General features: G+C 39.8%; 1 protein-coding gene across 3 annotated transcripts in view; it reads right to left on the bottom strand.

Annotated features, from left to right (window-relative positions):
- The window catches only part of SLC10A7 (solute carrier family 10 member 7), a 152,138-nt gene that overhangs the window by 14,446 nt on the left and 121,838 nt on the right, over nucleotides 1–15,854 (bottom strand). For 2 of the 3 annotated variants that reach the window (XM_063336669.1, XM_063336668.1), the window contains 3 exons: nucleotides 13,975–14,140; nucleotides 11,022–11,073; nucleotides 9,432–9,505 (listed from right to left, as the gene is read on the bottom strand). In XM_063336669.1, the coding sequence (XP_063192739.1) occupies nucleotides 9,432–9,505; nucleotides 11,022–11,073; nucleotides 13,975–14,140 (292 nt within the window). Of the gene's footprint in view, nucleotides 1–8,378; nucleotides 8,522–9,431; nucleotides 9,506–11,021; nucleotides 11,074–13,974; nucleotides 14,141–15,854 lie in introns of all 3 variants that reach the window. The other variant, XR_010071325.1, reaches the window with a different exon arrangement.

Raw genomic sequence — 15,854 nt, 5'->3', positions numbered from 1 at the left:
CCATGTGGTCACATATTGGCCATATAGCTATGCTAGGATGGAAGAATTTCACAGAGACCCACGCTGTGTTGTAAGAGACTGGACTGGTCTAATATTTAAGTAAAGAAGGAGAGGGAGGAAGAGAAAGGAATGGGAAAGAAGACATTTATTTTGCCATAACTCTAACAAGAATAAAAAAAGAAGAAAACCTAATATGCTTTGAATGCTTTTACTAATTCTTGTTCTTCAGGTAACTGGCTCACTACGCTCATCACAGAAATCAGAAATTTAAGTGCAATGTAAGTACAGTTAACAGGAAACAGCACATCTTGATACTATCAAAGTTTTAAGTAAATAAAAATGTAAAAACTGGGACAAAGAGAAAGAAAGTACAGTTTTTCTATTTCTGGGTTTTCAATGGGTGCATTCAGATTGGAAGTGATGTTCAATGAACAACACAGGCAACCTTACCAGCTGCTAACAATGAAACATTTAACACCAACAACTGAAGACTAGTGCCTTAGACTCCAAAACACCTCCACCTGTCTGACAACATGGTAGCAGTAATTAGTTAACAGGGAATTCAAGAATGAATCGAACCACCATAAGTCATATTTTAAATGTGACTTATCCTTAATTTGGCACCACAACGTGGGCATAGCAATGTTGTAAGCTGATCCTCCCACTTCAGTACTTTTTTTATTGCTTGGATATCAGTTGACTCTCCATACACGTAACATACTCAAGGCACAGGGTAAGTTCTTCCTTGTAATTCACTAGCAATATTTAAGCTGTGAAGTTTAAACGAATCGAATTTAAACACTTCCTTCCCTTCTCTATAATTCTTGTAGCCAATGCTTTTTGAAGATTTAATAGGTTAGACCTACTAATGAAAGGAATTCTGGACAAAGAGATTGACATACGTCCTAAAAACATGAAGCTAAGGTTTGATTAATTTGATTATTTCCTTGAACATTACTGCCATTTCCACACATAGCTAAGGCTAAGGTTTCTCAGCATTAAAGTTTTGATTATGTGGATTTTATTTACACATATTATTAAAAAAGCCATTCTGAACATGTTTTATAGTTATATATAGTTTATAGTTTTATATTTGTAAACACAAGGAGGAAAGGATTATGCTCCAAACTATTTTATACTAGCTTTTAATTAGATTTTTTAAAAGCCTTTTTTCTCCTGAAACATTGCTGCAAAGGAAAACATAATACACAAATTCATTATAAATAGTAAAACAAGAAAATACTTCTTTTCATAAATAATAAAAAAAATTGTTAGCAATACTAGCATAATTTTTCCTTTAATTCTCTCTGCATCTGATTTCTGTGGCCAAGAAAAGAAGATGCGAGGCCAGAAAAGTTTTAATGCTCCAGTCGTTTAGGAAAGCATTTGGAGAAAACGGCTCACTACCCAGAAATGCTGAGGGATACTATTTCCTATTTTAAAACTCTATGGACTCGGGTTATGTGCTTGCAGTGGTCATTGCAGCTTTTAGAGGAGGAGCCCTCTTCCAGATTCCCAAAACTATCCTGTAATAGGAGATTTCTAAATTTTGCTGCTGCTGTTGATTTTTCACATCTTTGCACCCATCGTTTTAGAAGTGTCTGGAGTCAGCAGCTCAGGCTGGCTGCCAGAAGGTGCACTGAGAGCAGCAAATGTAGACGCAACTCTCTCAAGGAGACTCAACATCATCTTCAATACTCGCCAGCTTTAGTATGGGTGACACTTGTAGCCTCTGCCAGCTTGAGGTAAAAAAAATAAATCTTGAGTCATGTCCAAACGTGGATCTTCCCAAGGGTAACCTGTCAGCTGTCTGCTGAATACAATGTAGTTTCTTAAAGCAGATAAATTAACTTTAACTGTTTTTTTGGGGGAGGGAGGGCTCTTGTGTCATTATCATTTTACAGATGGATATGTGTGTTTATTTTTTTTTTTTTATTATAAAGAGGCATGAGCTTGCTGTCATTAAAAACCGGCAATCTGGTTTTCAGTGTCTGATCCAATTACGTGTACATCTGGGAAGACACACAACCAAATAAATAATTGGAGAGGTGCAACTCTGAAATGACAATTGTTATTCATCGATCTCTTTCTGCAAGTCGAGATTGAGAGATGTAAACTTCAAGTGAATGAGATCTCCTGGGTGAGATTCTTCAGTTCAAACACAGTAAACAACTGTTGTCCTCTGATGCACATTTTAGTACTGCTGGAGGCAAACTTTCTAAATATTAATAAAAAACCTACTACTGGCGGAGTATACAGATGAAAAGGAAGCCCTGGGAGCTAGTACAGAATTTCTTGCCACATTCTAAGTCTAATCAAAGAAGCATACGTTTCAGGTCAGAAAGGAAAAGGAGATTCCCTAATATGCTCTAGTATTTCCCCTTCTGGAATCACAGAGAGGTCAAAATTGAGTAAACTGCCATAGATTAGACATTAGGTATATTGTGAATCTTGTAATTGCAAAAACAAGGGAGAATTAGGCACTCTCTGTCCAAAAGCCACTATAACTCAGTGGACTACACCATTTCCCACTTTCAGACTGGCCTGCCAGCACATTTCCTTCCTGAAAGTGTACCTCCTAGGGATGCTCCGGTCGGAAGAAGACAAACAGGGAGTGCTTGTCCAGCCACGTATATGAGTAGCAAGGGAATATAAGAGAGATGCTCTGGCACAGACTATCCCCGTGACCACAGCCTACTCAAAACTGTCAGTCTGACTTCTGTGGAGATAGCCGCTCCAAGTGAGTGGTGGCCTTAGTGTTACAGAAATGCTTACGCACGCAAAATGGCATCTCACCTCGAGTAGATTTCTCTGTGCAAGCAGGAGACATTCATACTATTCCCAATTACAGACATCTTTATTTTATATTTGGTTTTGCTAATATTCTGATATAGCAGCTCTAGTGAAAATAGCAGCATTTCCCAGGCATTCTTTGGGGTCTACTGAGAAAGGCGACATGCCAATTACATGGTAATAACCTGACTGATAATACTCTTTGGTAAGAACCAAACATTGGTTCTAGAAGATTGATGACCTAGGAAAGGCGATCCACCTGCCCTCAAGCTGGGCTACAAAAAAAGATGCTAACATGAGAGAAGTGTAGTAGATTCAGGTGCTTCTCTTCTCCCCGCTATCATCTCATGTAACACGAATCCCTTGGTTCTTATTTTCCAGAGACAGAGAGAGGACAAAGAGAAGGGAAATCACAGAGCAGAGGAAAAAGCCCAACCAAATACTTGCTGCTCTTTCCAAGCAAATGCTGGGTGAGGACTGAAGAGATGAGAAAAACTTTTCATTTTGGCCCAAAGAATCACAGTGTTGAAATTCATTAAAGGTTCCAGCAGGCACTAAGCCCCCTGGGATCTCAGGAGGAGGAATGGGAGAGCGTTTCTAACTCTCTGTCAGTAGTGAGGGGTACATATTGGCCCAGACACAGCCTCCACAAGACACTCATTGTTTCAAGCATATTCCTCTCACTAGCTTCCCTTGTGCCCTAAGGGTCAGCACCCAGCAATTCTAGGTAGAGGAGTGGCCAGATCATTTTCACTTACATCGCTCTATTGGACACCTGGGGAAGAAATGGGACTAGAAGTCTGTAACAGGTAAAAAAATAGGCAAATTCAAGCACTAACAACTCCAAGAAGTATGACACAATGCCAGCAGTAATGTCTCCTTTTGAACACTCATAGGAAAATTTTGAAAGTAAGAGACAGTATCAAAAGTCTTACTCTTGAAAACTTTCAGAGAGCAATTAATCAGAATTATTTTCTAGATCTTTATGTAAAATTCAGAGAAATTATTCACACATTTTTAGCTAGTCACAGTTAGTACCTTGATGAATAATCGCCTCAGAGTACAATTCTCTGCCAGGAGCAGAGAAAAACCACTGCATTTCAAAAATACCACAGGCTATAGCCTCAGTGCTCACTTAGGGCAACACACCTGATTTTACCATCTTACTTTCTATTACAGAATTATTAAGAGATGCCTCCTTTTTAAAATCAAAATGATCTACCTTTTATCTCAACACAAGTTCGAACATTTTGGTATTTTTCTAGCTAAAGGAGAAAGGTGATTATCACCACACAATAAGAAGAGTCTGCACTTGATTACTACAGCATTTCACACTGGGCATATGAAAAATCAGATGAAGCAAAAAGCCAGCTAATATTAAACAGCAGTGGTTTAGGCTGCGCAAATATATTATTTGTCTCTGAAAAATCTTGTAAGGAGATATCTGTAGAAAACATGAGCAACCTATAGATAGCTGTGAGCAGATTGGAGCTATATGAGAGCACGATGCACGCTGTCACACGGTGCAGCTGGGGAACCTGGGGGAAGGCACAGGCTGATTAATCCATAGCCTAGATGATCCGCTCACAGACAATTGAGTTGTCTGTGAATCTACTTGTGCATTACAGCAGGCTTTTACGAATTGTTCAAGTACAGACTATCAGTTCCGTACTCGTGCAGTAAGAAGCTGAGTATTTAAAAAATAAATTTGAATGAAATTAAACCAAAAGAACGTTAGCATGCTGGCGTTTATATGCAAAATGAACTCTATTTCCCAAAAATATTTTGTAGCCTAGATACTTTGATTACATTACTTTAATAATTCCATGGTGAAAGAACCGCTGCACTGATAAATCCAAATAAGGAGAAATGCACTCTGTATCACAAACAATACCCTGATTTTATTATAAGGTGGGGTTATTTTTGTCGTTTTGTTTTGTTACCAATCTGCTGTTCATCATACCTACAGTGCCAACATTTGCACTTGTGGTAGCCAAAATAGATCGCAGTACTCCATTTTTTGCTGACAAATTAATTTTACATAGTAAATACAAAGAAATAAAGTGAAAAGTATGTTTTGAAAATCCTGCATTTTACTTTTGGAATTACAACTTATAGCTAGCGAGTCACACTCTGCAAAAATAAAATAATGCTCCGTACTTGGCTGCAACTTTTGTGTAAGTGCAAGCAACAACTGCAGTATTTTTTTAGATGAGCCACACTGATAGCTTTGCACTTCCTTGAGGCCTCTTCTCTTCTCACTGAATGAACTCCAGGGAATGGCATCATGTCGGGCTTTCCAGATGGATTATGTGAAGCCATAGCTCAATGTCATTTTCAATAGCAAGGCTCATAATTAAAGGTCAAATAGTCACTTCATCTGCAATCAATCAATAGAAGAAGTACTAATACTAAGTACTAATCAATCAATGGCAAATGCACTAATAAAAGCCATGCATCAAATGTCCGCATATGTGTGTGCTCACATGTACTGTGCATATATGTGAGCACGGAGAAGGAGAGAAAGAGAACAAAGTGTGGGTGAATACGCCAGAGGGTATCGTGAATACTATATTTATCTTTGCTCCTTTTAAGTTTACATCCTGTTCCACTCATTAAGTGGAATACAAATAAACATTAGCTTTTCTGCATATGTGATGCTCTGTGTTAAAAAAACCTGCCAAAGCACCCACCTCTATGCAGAAATACCGTCTCGCGTTCCTAACTAAGAAACACAAAGGCACCTACCCTGTGTAATTTGTCCTTACACAAACATGCCCTGCACTCTGATCTTTGAGACAAAAAGTGTGTCAACTGTTCTGTCTACAAAATAAAACCCAGCATATGGGAACAGCACTCATCTCCGTGCAGAGCAAGCACTTATTCATGGATTCAACAGTGGAAGTGGCAGTTGGCCTCATGAGCATGCACTGCATGGGAATTAGTTGGTTTCATAATATGGTGTGGGAGAAAGTGACTTATAAAAGTCTTCTCATGCCTCCGCTATTACCACTTCTAAAGCTTTAAAGCTGTCAGCTCTTCTCCCACTTTAGTCGGTGCCATTCTAAGCTCCCCAGGGAATGGGCCAGACGTACCTATTTGGAGTTTCACCTGCCAAGCTGAGAGAAATCAGTTTCAAAGCGAAAGAACAAGTGTTGGGAGGTCATTTACACACTACCACTGGAATCTTGAAGACAAACAAAGCAGAGCTTGAAACCAGACCCTGAGCTGTGTTTGTGCTTTCAGGCATTGTAATGACGAAAGGAGAGGGAAAAACTCTCTCCGCTGCAAGAGAACAGAAGGTTTCTCATTGTATGGTTTATAGTAAACACCTCTGGACAAGCAGAAATGTGACAGAACAACAAAAGAGTAAGGGCCAAAATGCCTATGTCTGTTTTTGTTCCTGCTGAGATCAGGGTGGACAAGACTGTGCTGTGTAGATAGATTTAACTGTCATTCAGAAATGGCTGATCCTTAAAAACAAATTAGATCTACTCTGCTTTTACCTTCAGTGAAGGAATAAATGCTAGCTGCTCTGGTTAACATTCCTCTTCACATCATCAGCTTAGGGGCATGCCTCGTCGCATGACAGCTTTCTAAAACCCGATCCTCCCTGTTTACATAGAAATGTGTGTTTATGCAGCTCTATCTTATCTGGACCTGGTACTAATACTGAAGAGAATAAAATACCAGTGGTCTCAAAACCAGCCAGCTTGAAATTGATACGGAGCAGCCATGTCTACGTAGTGCACACGCTGTGTAGGGGTGCACAGAAGAGCAGGGGGACCCTCAGGCTTCCTAAAGATGGGCTCCCAGGGACTACCAAAAAGAGCGTTTCCCCACTGGTAAATGGCACTCAATTCAGGTCACTCTGCTGCTGGCCCCACGCAAGACAAGCCTGGGAGCCTCAAAGAAACCTTGACAAAGCTGAGCCCCAGAGATGGAATACAGCAAGGGAAGCACAGGTCCCAACCACCCAGCGATCTCAACGCAGGCCCTGGGCAGTATGGAAAGGTAGTGCAAAAGTGCACAGCCTAAGAATGAATTAAATCTTGTGACTAGCCTCCTAGGAGGAAAACTTGCTTTCCATGAGACACCAGCTCTCCAAGGATGAAGGTAAAGCAGTCCGTCCTGAAGCTGACAAACAGAACAGTCTGTAGCTGAGAAACAGTCCCACAATACTTCATTGCACCGTCTGCCTGTGTCATTTCAACTTGCACACTTATCCGTGAGACATGGGTATTAGCAGGGTAAAAGTATGTATGGTTGGGAGAAGCTGTAGGAGTCCTTGAAGTCAAGGTGGCCAAAGTATTTTTGCTGGTGTTTTGGGGCAAAGAAAGCTGCAAAATACAAAGCCTGACTCATCAGGCTGTGCTAATGAGAGCAGTAACCTGGAATTGGGAAAGCGTGAGCCAAAAAAATCCATCAAGCTAGGAACCTCAAACTACGTTCTTCTAAAGGAGAAAATAAAATATTAAAAGAAGAGTGCACCAGCAGAAGAAAAGTGAACCAACTCAGCTGTGTGCACAGGGTGCAGGTCAAGACAGGCTGCATGAGGATGTTTGGTACAGCGAGTAAAAGAAATGAAGAGTCTTCATCTTTTTCTGGGTGACAGCAAGCCCCACTAGGACTTAAATATTAAAAAAAGGCTTTGTGCTTATTTTCTTAGGGTCATGGCAAGCTGCAGAAGTATTCAACAGAGCGTATATAAAACTATTTTCACTGTGGAGGGAAGGGGAAACTTACATATTTGTGCTGTTAAATACAACCAGCTTCTCTTCTGTAGTATCACAGTTGTGTCCTAACTTTATACGCATCTCCAAATAGCAAGTACAGTAGTGTGTTACACATGGAGTTACTTTCTATAAATACAAGTGTAACTGTCCTCCTGAACATAAGCTCATTCATTAGTTGAAGCTTCAGTTTCATAGAACATTTGGCTGAAAAAGACCTAACGTCATTTAATCTATGTTCTGCTCCAAGGCAGGATCAACTCTAGCTATCTGAGGCTCCTCTACAATGATAGGAGATTCAAGACATCAATAGGCAACATATTCCAAAGCTAAACTGTTTTACATTAGACAGGTTTCCCTGATTGTTAGCTCAAGTCACCATTATAGTAACAAAGTTCTTCCCTTTTCAAAGTCCACAGTGAAAGAGTTTTTTTTTTTTCTTTTTTGCATCAACCTTTTATGCATTTGTAGATCACTACTGTATTTGAGCTATCTTCTCTCAACAATCCCAATTGTTTCAGCCTTCCTGTGGGGTCACATTTTTGAGATCTGTGATCATTCATGGCACTCTCCTCTGATCTCTTTCCAATTGGTCCACATCATTTTTGAATTATGGAGCCCAAAACATCATGCAAATGTCAAAAGCCGTAATGCTCTCAAGCCATACAACTTTTGCTACTTCTCTGCAACCCACAGGACCTTGTGTGAAAGGAAATTAGGTTAGTTTGGTATGATACGCATTCGACAAATCTACGGGGCTGTAACTCATTTCCTTGTTTCTTCCTACACTGTTAAAATAATTTATTCCATTATTTGTTTCAGCAGTTTTCTACAAAATGAAGTTAAACTCACTGATCTATAATTCCTCGTCCCCTCCTCGTTTCCATTGTGAAAAAGAGGCCTTATGTTTGCCTTTTTCTTGTCTTCCAGGATCTCCTTCACTTCCCACAGACTTTTCAAGGGCACTTGCTAACAGTTCTGCAGCACAGGCCTGGCTGAAGCAAAGAACCCTGAGATGAGTTTCGCTACATCAAACTGACTTGGAAAACATCTCACCTAAGTCCCAACTTGTTCTTCCCTTGTTTCAGGCTCTTACCTTTAAGTAATTGACACTAGCTGTGTTTCTCTTTGACAGATACAGTCTTGAAAAGGCATATAATTCAGTCGCATATGCTTTATCAAATGTATGCTTTCGTATTTTGGAAAAACAGTAAGAAAATATTCAAGCGCTAGTCGTTTCACTGACTGAATATAATGGATCAAGCAGTAGCAAGTGGCTGTACGCATAACTGATTTAGCAGTATTTTGTGAATTTCCATGAGAACATCTTATTATTACTAAGGGGTCATAAGTGACAAATACCTCAGTGATGTTTTGATAAGTGAATTCTAATAAATAAAACTATCCAAATTATCTGCAGACTTAAAATGAACACATACATTTTGCTCATCTTAAGCAAAAGGCAGCACTGGCTATTTGCAATTTTTGAATACACCTTATGCTTTGATTTTCATGTGTACATCCCAGCTTTTAGGTGTAAAATTTTATTGTGAGAGTGGGTAGATATACTTTACAATCTCTTCAATAACAAATCTGAAATTTTATCAATATCAGATTAGGCAACAGAACAGAATAAGAACAGAAAGAAAAATCCAGTTTTCCATAAATAAGATGGTCTTACTGTATAACCACTACAAATCTCAGCTGAGAAGACTATGTTGTCTGCCCTGTAATAAGCATTCATTTTATCTGTGCAAAAATATTATCCTACTATTAGTATCATACTTGTCACACTAAAACCAAAACCATTTTAAGCAGAAAAGCCAGCAACCAACATTTTTTTTTCAGCACAGCAAGGTATGAATGTTACTGTTGTTTTGCTCAAAAGCTTATCTCCCAACTTACCCAGGGTGAGGGATTTGTGTGTGGAACAGAAAACGATAGCCACTGTGTCTGCTGGTGTGAAACTAGAGTTATTCCTAGAAAAGAAAGAGTTTTAATAACCTCTGATAGCAAAAACCTTCTTAAAACATCATCGATCAAATATATTACTTTGAGGATCCATATGCACATTCACTTCGCTTTGATCAGGTCTAGTGACAGAAATAAGTCTACCCACAAATGAACAGTAGTGTTTGATTTTTTTTAAAAAGCAGAATTGTTTCTCAGTTGTGGCAAACTCTCTAATGAATATGCTCCCATGTGAAGGAGAGGAATTCTGAACACATGGTATGTAGGACACAACTTTATTCCAGACAAGGTTATTTTTGCAAACATGCCCTATCACAGCAGTGGCCAGCTTGCCTCTGTAAAAAAAGGGAATGACCTACGATTTCTTTTCCTAGTGTGTAATGTTAACAAAATGCTCAATTTAGATAGTATATTGAGTCTACACTATGAGCACTCCTTAGAATATGTAGTTACCTTCCACTTCAGAGAAAAACTGCACCTAAGGCTTTACACACTGGGAGTAAGGACAGGAAGGATGGAAAAATGGCATACAGAGCAAGATACATAACTGGCCAAATTGAGCACCGTTTGGTCCAAATTAGGAATCATTTTATGAGATTCTAAATATTTACCTTACTGTCTGAGTTGCATTTTAGATTTTACAGTTGGGACATATTTTTCCCCCAGGTTAGGTCTAGCAGTTCAAGTTATTTAAAAATGCCTTCTGAGGTCAGGGTATACGATCTTGTCAAAGAGAAATTTTCTCGTGGCACTAAAAGAGCATAAGTAGCTCTAAGACACTGCACCCTTCTTTGTGATTCTCCCTTACGTATATTGTGTAATTTATATAAAGCATATGTCTGGAGTCTGCTGTACTGTGGCACTTCCCATTCAGCAGAGTGCTGCTAAGAAAAATACTCCAGTAAGCCTAAGTGAGAGGACAACGGTGGCTACTCTGACCAGCTCAGGTGATCCACTAAGCCAACGCCTAACACTGTTCTCATGGTACTATTTTTTGAGAAGCGAAGGTACAACTGCTCTTCCTGGTTGATATTTTAAAAGAAAAAAATAGCTCTACCAAACATTAGTTCAGGACAACTGTCTTTTAAGAATCACCATATAAATGTAACAAATTTGACATATACAGAGAAGAGTGAATTGCCAGCCCAGCAAATGTATCTTGAGATGTAAAAAGTCAAACTGAGTTCTCTCTCTCATATGTCATCAGCATGTCTGCAGGGCAAATTATACCTTCAGTGACATCTGTGCAAATCCATTTTTTTCAGTGGATGAGGTATAGCAGTGATTGATTGGGATTTAACAACTCTGTAATTAACACACAAGAAAGGACAGAATTCAGGTCCTGCTCTTTTAGCCTACGAAACTCTAACAGAGAAAATGCAGTAAGGACAATATGAAATACCAAAATGAGGTCACCCCTATTCAGAAACCTGCCCTTACACATTTGCGTAATTTGTATCACCCAAATTAAAGATAACACACACAAAAAATATTCAAAGGTTCTGATTCAGCACGTTCAGTTACCTTGTAGAGAAGAGGAAAGTCAAAAACATGAAGCTCATCTGAACAGAAAATACTGAAAGAGAAAAAAGATAAAATTAGACTTAGCTCTCAGAAGTAAAGACCACTTAAATCTCTGCAATTGCTGTGTACATGCCTTTTGCCCCCATACAACAGGTCAGAAGTTAGGCTGGACCAAGTCTATCCAGAGAAATCCAGTGACAGGCAGCCATTAAAGACTGCTGAATCGAGTATTTCTTGACACGATGAATGGCAGGAACGTTCACTACCGCACGCTGTGCATCTGTTTGCACTAGTTTTGCTTATTGGGTTGATGACACAAAATCTTTCAGACATGCTTTGCTTGCCAAGTATTTAAATTTAGCCCTTTTCTATTTAACAGGAGAAAGTACAATGTGTAAGCATGATGACAATAAATATTCTCACACACTGGGTATATTGCTCTCCTGATGAATGATCACTATTAAAAGAAGACCATCACAGACATTTTAGTTCCCTCTGAGACAAAGGCTAATTCCTGAACTGGGCAGCGTACACCAGACAAAGCAGCTTTCGCTCAAGCTCAGTCAGCTTTGTAAGCGCGGAGGGTTTTTGAGCATCCTGAGGGGAGCTCTCCTCTCCGCCAGCTCTCCTGAACCCGCAGGGGCTGTGGGATGCACGGAGCCCACCCTTGCTCTGCAGAGATATGGGGAGAAGCAGGCGGCTTCCCCGCTGTGCTGCGAGTAGCTGCTGGGACTGCAGAAAGCGAGCGTCATGTCGGAGCACAGGAACTCCCCACAGAGCTGGAGGAGAAACTCTGCCACCTGCACGGACCTTTCCTGGGGGGTTGTGGGCTACGCGGGGAAGGGCTTGTACTTGCAGCAGAATCTGGGGTGGGTCCTCTCCCTTCGCCTTGCAAAACTCGTGAACGCAGTAAGGCTCATGTGTCCCATACGGTAGTGCAAGCCAAGGCAATACATTTGATTTTGACCCCAGTTTGCAACTGGGCAAGATGGCAGGGATATTAGCTATTAGCAGTGACATTTTCCATTCTCTTACATACACTTCCTAGGATGTATAAATGTCACCTCAGCATGCACTTAATTCTTCCTTCATGAACTCAGGAAGCAATCCATTGTTCCTGAATTACAATTTTTCTGCAACTAAGTACATCAATTTAATATGCACAGAAAAGAAACCCCTTAATACATATAATTCCATAAAGCAATAAGCATGTGTTACCACCAATTATGCTTTGTGCATATTTTGCTGTAGCTAGAATATTAACAAAAAAATTACATAAAAACATTAATGAGCAGAATAATAAATGCAGTTTCATCTCAAACTCCTTGTGCCGATTTCACATCCTAGTATAACACAACACACACATCCAGCCAACACCTCCAATGGCAGAACACAAACTTTTTCTAGAATACAATGTGCGTATCCATCTCCACAACGTCCTTGTTTTTTGGTTTTATAAATATTTTAGAAAAAACCAAATGTCTAATATGTTCCAAGCAGTTTCAATGCTCATGTTGATATTCTCAGTAAGAATCTCTGATTATGCACACTGGCAATAAAAATGTATATATAATGATTTTTAGTGTATTGCACTGCAAGTGGTATCTATAATTACACATGGCACAAATGCAGAGTTGTCTTGCAGAGAAATAAAAGAAAGGACAAGAATGGCAATGGAAGCAACCACTTTACGCCAACCGTTCGAGGAAGAATATGCCTTTTTAACTAAAAAAGAAGTTTTTTTCGAAGTAGTAGTCAGCACAGTAACATAAAATTACTTAATTCTGCGTTTTTCCACATGTTAAGTCAGAGTTGAAAATTTCCACGTCCCTCTCTTTTGCTGACAACTCTGCAGTGATTTAGGGTCGTCTGGGATGTGGTCCTTCTCAGGTGCCAATGCAAACAATTATTTCCTCCACTTTGGGAAAGAGCTCCTTAGCACGGCTTCCTCCTTCTTTTCTTTCAGAATAAAGTATTTATCCAGTACCATTTAGAACCCCATGTAAAATTTTAAATGCATATAGCGTTTCATAATCCAAAAAACTGCCACAATTAGGATAGAATAAGAACTGGGCAGGGGCAAATTTCCTACTGACTTTAGTGGAGGTTGGATTTATAGAAGATACATTATTTTTATTAGACAGAAACGTGTACACACACACACACTTCAAGGTAGGTGATGCATTGATTTCTTGAAATCTAACAGTTTCAGAGTGTATGAGATGTGATTTATACTGTAGTTATCTCTCCCCCAAGCAAATTGAAACTCCTGTCTCTGGACAGTCTGAAGCAAGACGGGAATTCCCTACTGGGAGAGGAGACAGTGGCTGCATACCAGTGCCTTTCCCTGGGAGGCAGTGATCTGCAAGTGTATTTTTAACTGATGGCAAGGATACCAGCAGTCTATTCTCATGTGTATGTTATTTAAGGCTGAATGACTAGAGTGCTTCTAAAACAAACTCCGCAAAGAAACGCGTTCATCCACAGAAATATATCAACACATGTGAACTCCCAACTAGTTTCTAGGTTTATAATAAGGTAAGGAAGAGCTATTTAAAAGTTATAGGAGTGCTTTTGAGTAATAGCTCAAAGACAAATCTTTCCTTTCTGTTTGGAATGCAACATCTGTGCATTTATGGTTGTTTAATAACACAGAAGCCAAACCAGAATGGTTGTAAACACTTGAAAAGTAGTATCATGCTCCTTTAGAAAGGAAGGACCACTGCGCAACCTCAGGCACCCTAACCAGCAGGTTCATCCCTCTCTAAATGCGTACTCAATCTCCTAAAAGCATCCAGCCCCCAAGAAGTCTGGTAACCTGGTTTACTAGATGCATTAAAAGCACAAGCTCTAGCCCTGTGCCAGTATCCCTGCAGCTCCACCCTTTCCAGTACATATAGCTCATTACACACCTGAAACCCAGATAAAAGAGATGCTTTAAGGCTGAACTTACTTATGAAGACTATTACGATCAAGCTAAATTTATCAAGGTCAATGTTTGGATTGGCGAAAGTATCACAGAATGTTGTGTAGATGATCATCAGGAGCACGCAGCTGCTGATAGTGCCAAATGGAGGCTTCTTCCTTTCCAGCCAGTCCTTGATGTATCTTCGGACAATCTGAAACACAGAAACCAACAGGTTGCCTCTTTTCAAAGATGCAGGGAGCCAAGTCGGGCATCACAAAGTGAATCTGACAGCGGAAAGACACAAAGAGAAGAGAGTAATTTGGATGACGGCCACAGTGGATTTCAAAGCTTCCCTGCCACACAACTCTTCTTCTGGGGAATTTAACATTTGTAGTGCAACTTCCACTGGGCGTCCATAATGAGAGTATATTTTCAAGTACATTCAAATCCATCCTTAATCATGCCAAATGTTCTTTGCTAGCTGTCACTGAGACATGCCCATTAAGCCTCCCCAAAGTTTATCTCCTCTGCTGATACTAATGGATGTATGTAATTATCACAGTCCCCTTTGCATCAACAGACAATTCCAAGTGCAACTTTGGGAATCTTAAAAATCTGACATCTTCAGGAATTTCATGACGGTAGATAATCGAAAGTGATCCATGGAACATTTTAATATTTAAATAGCTAGCGATGCACCAGAAGTTTTTAATTAAATTATAACTCAAGCTTGAAAAGCAAAAGTGCATGTGTTGTGGGAGTTTAAATAATTCAAACTCTGAATATCTAGAGTTTTTGTAAATCCAAAGACAAACGCCATTTGCACGCTTTTAGAATACCAGAATTAACACATGAAAACAAGCAAACCTACTGTACTTAGCGGAACTTTTGCACTTTCAGGAAACAAATCTGAAGTTGTTTTTCAAGAATTTTTTTAGAAACAACCATAAATTTTAAAGTAACTTCAACTTTCAAATTATGCCACATACTACAGGACTAAGCCTCAGCAGATACGATGCATCTATTTCAGCCCTGCCTGGGGAGTCACTTTAGTTTTTCTCTTTACTTTATATGGTTTGAGAAAACTTTTTGAAGCTTTTATCATACAGCTGTGACTTGTGTTAATTTTTCAGCAATCACATTATCTTGCCTAATTTCTCCCGAGACCTCCCAGTGTTCTCTGTTACCATGCTCTTTCAGAAATAATAGCATGAGATCCAGAAACACTTCTACCAGAGGGCTCTAAAGGTGTCTCGTTACCTTCCCATAGCAGTACCATTAATAAACATCACTGCTATCGGTTTAATAATACAGAACATTTTACGGATACTCAAGATTAATATCAAAGCAGCATCCCCAATGCTACCACAGGACCTTTTCACACACTAACTGCCAAAGCTGTGGGATTGACCTTACAGCTATGAGTTTTCCTCACCGCCTTCCCAGCTTGTTTGCACGTCTCTCAACAGGGAAGTCCTGGGAGCAGCTATCCCAGTGACCGCAACAAACAGACTTCATTGACCACATGGCAGGGCACATACTAAAAATTTGGCACATGGGGTTCACGCAAAGCTAAGCAGGCTGAAGACCAGCACTTACCTCCCAGCACTTCTGTGCTTCCCGCTGATGAAAAATAACAGATTTACAAGAAACCACGCAAGGGAATGCGCAGCACCCCAGCAAAAACACTCAACTTGCCAGATGTTAAATAGAGAACATCACTCAGAATATATGGCTGAGCTCCTGAAAGAGCATGCAATGAAGCTCCTTCAGCCACCTCCTCACATGCCACCGGGTAGGAATAAACCACTACGTTGATGAAAGAGAGGCAAGAAAGCTGAGTGAAGACATTTAGTACGCAGTGTGAAAGACATCACATGTGAAGACCAGATTAGTCTAACCTGAGCAGATTTGGGACTCTAATT

Source organism: Chroicocephalus ridibundus, chromosome 5, assembly GCF_963924245.1.
Source record: "Chroicocephalus ridibundus chromosome 5, bChrRid1.1, whole genome shotgun sequence".
Taxonomy (NCBI): domain Eukaryota; kingdom Metazoa; phylum Chordata; class Aves; order Charadriiformes; family Laridae; genus Chroicocephalus; species Chroicocephalus ridibundus.
Note: the sequence above shows the minus strand (reverse complement) of the source record. Positions and strands in the feature narration are given on the sequence as shown.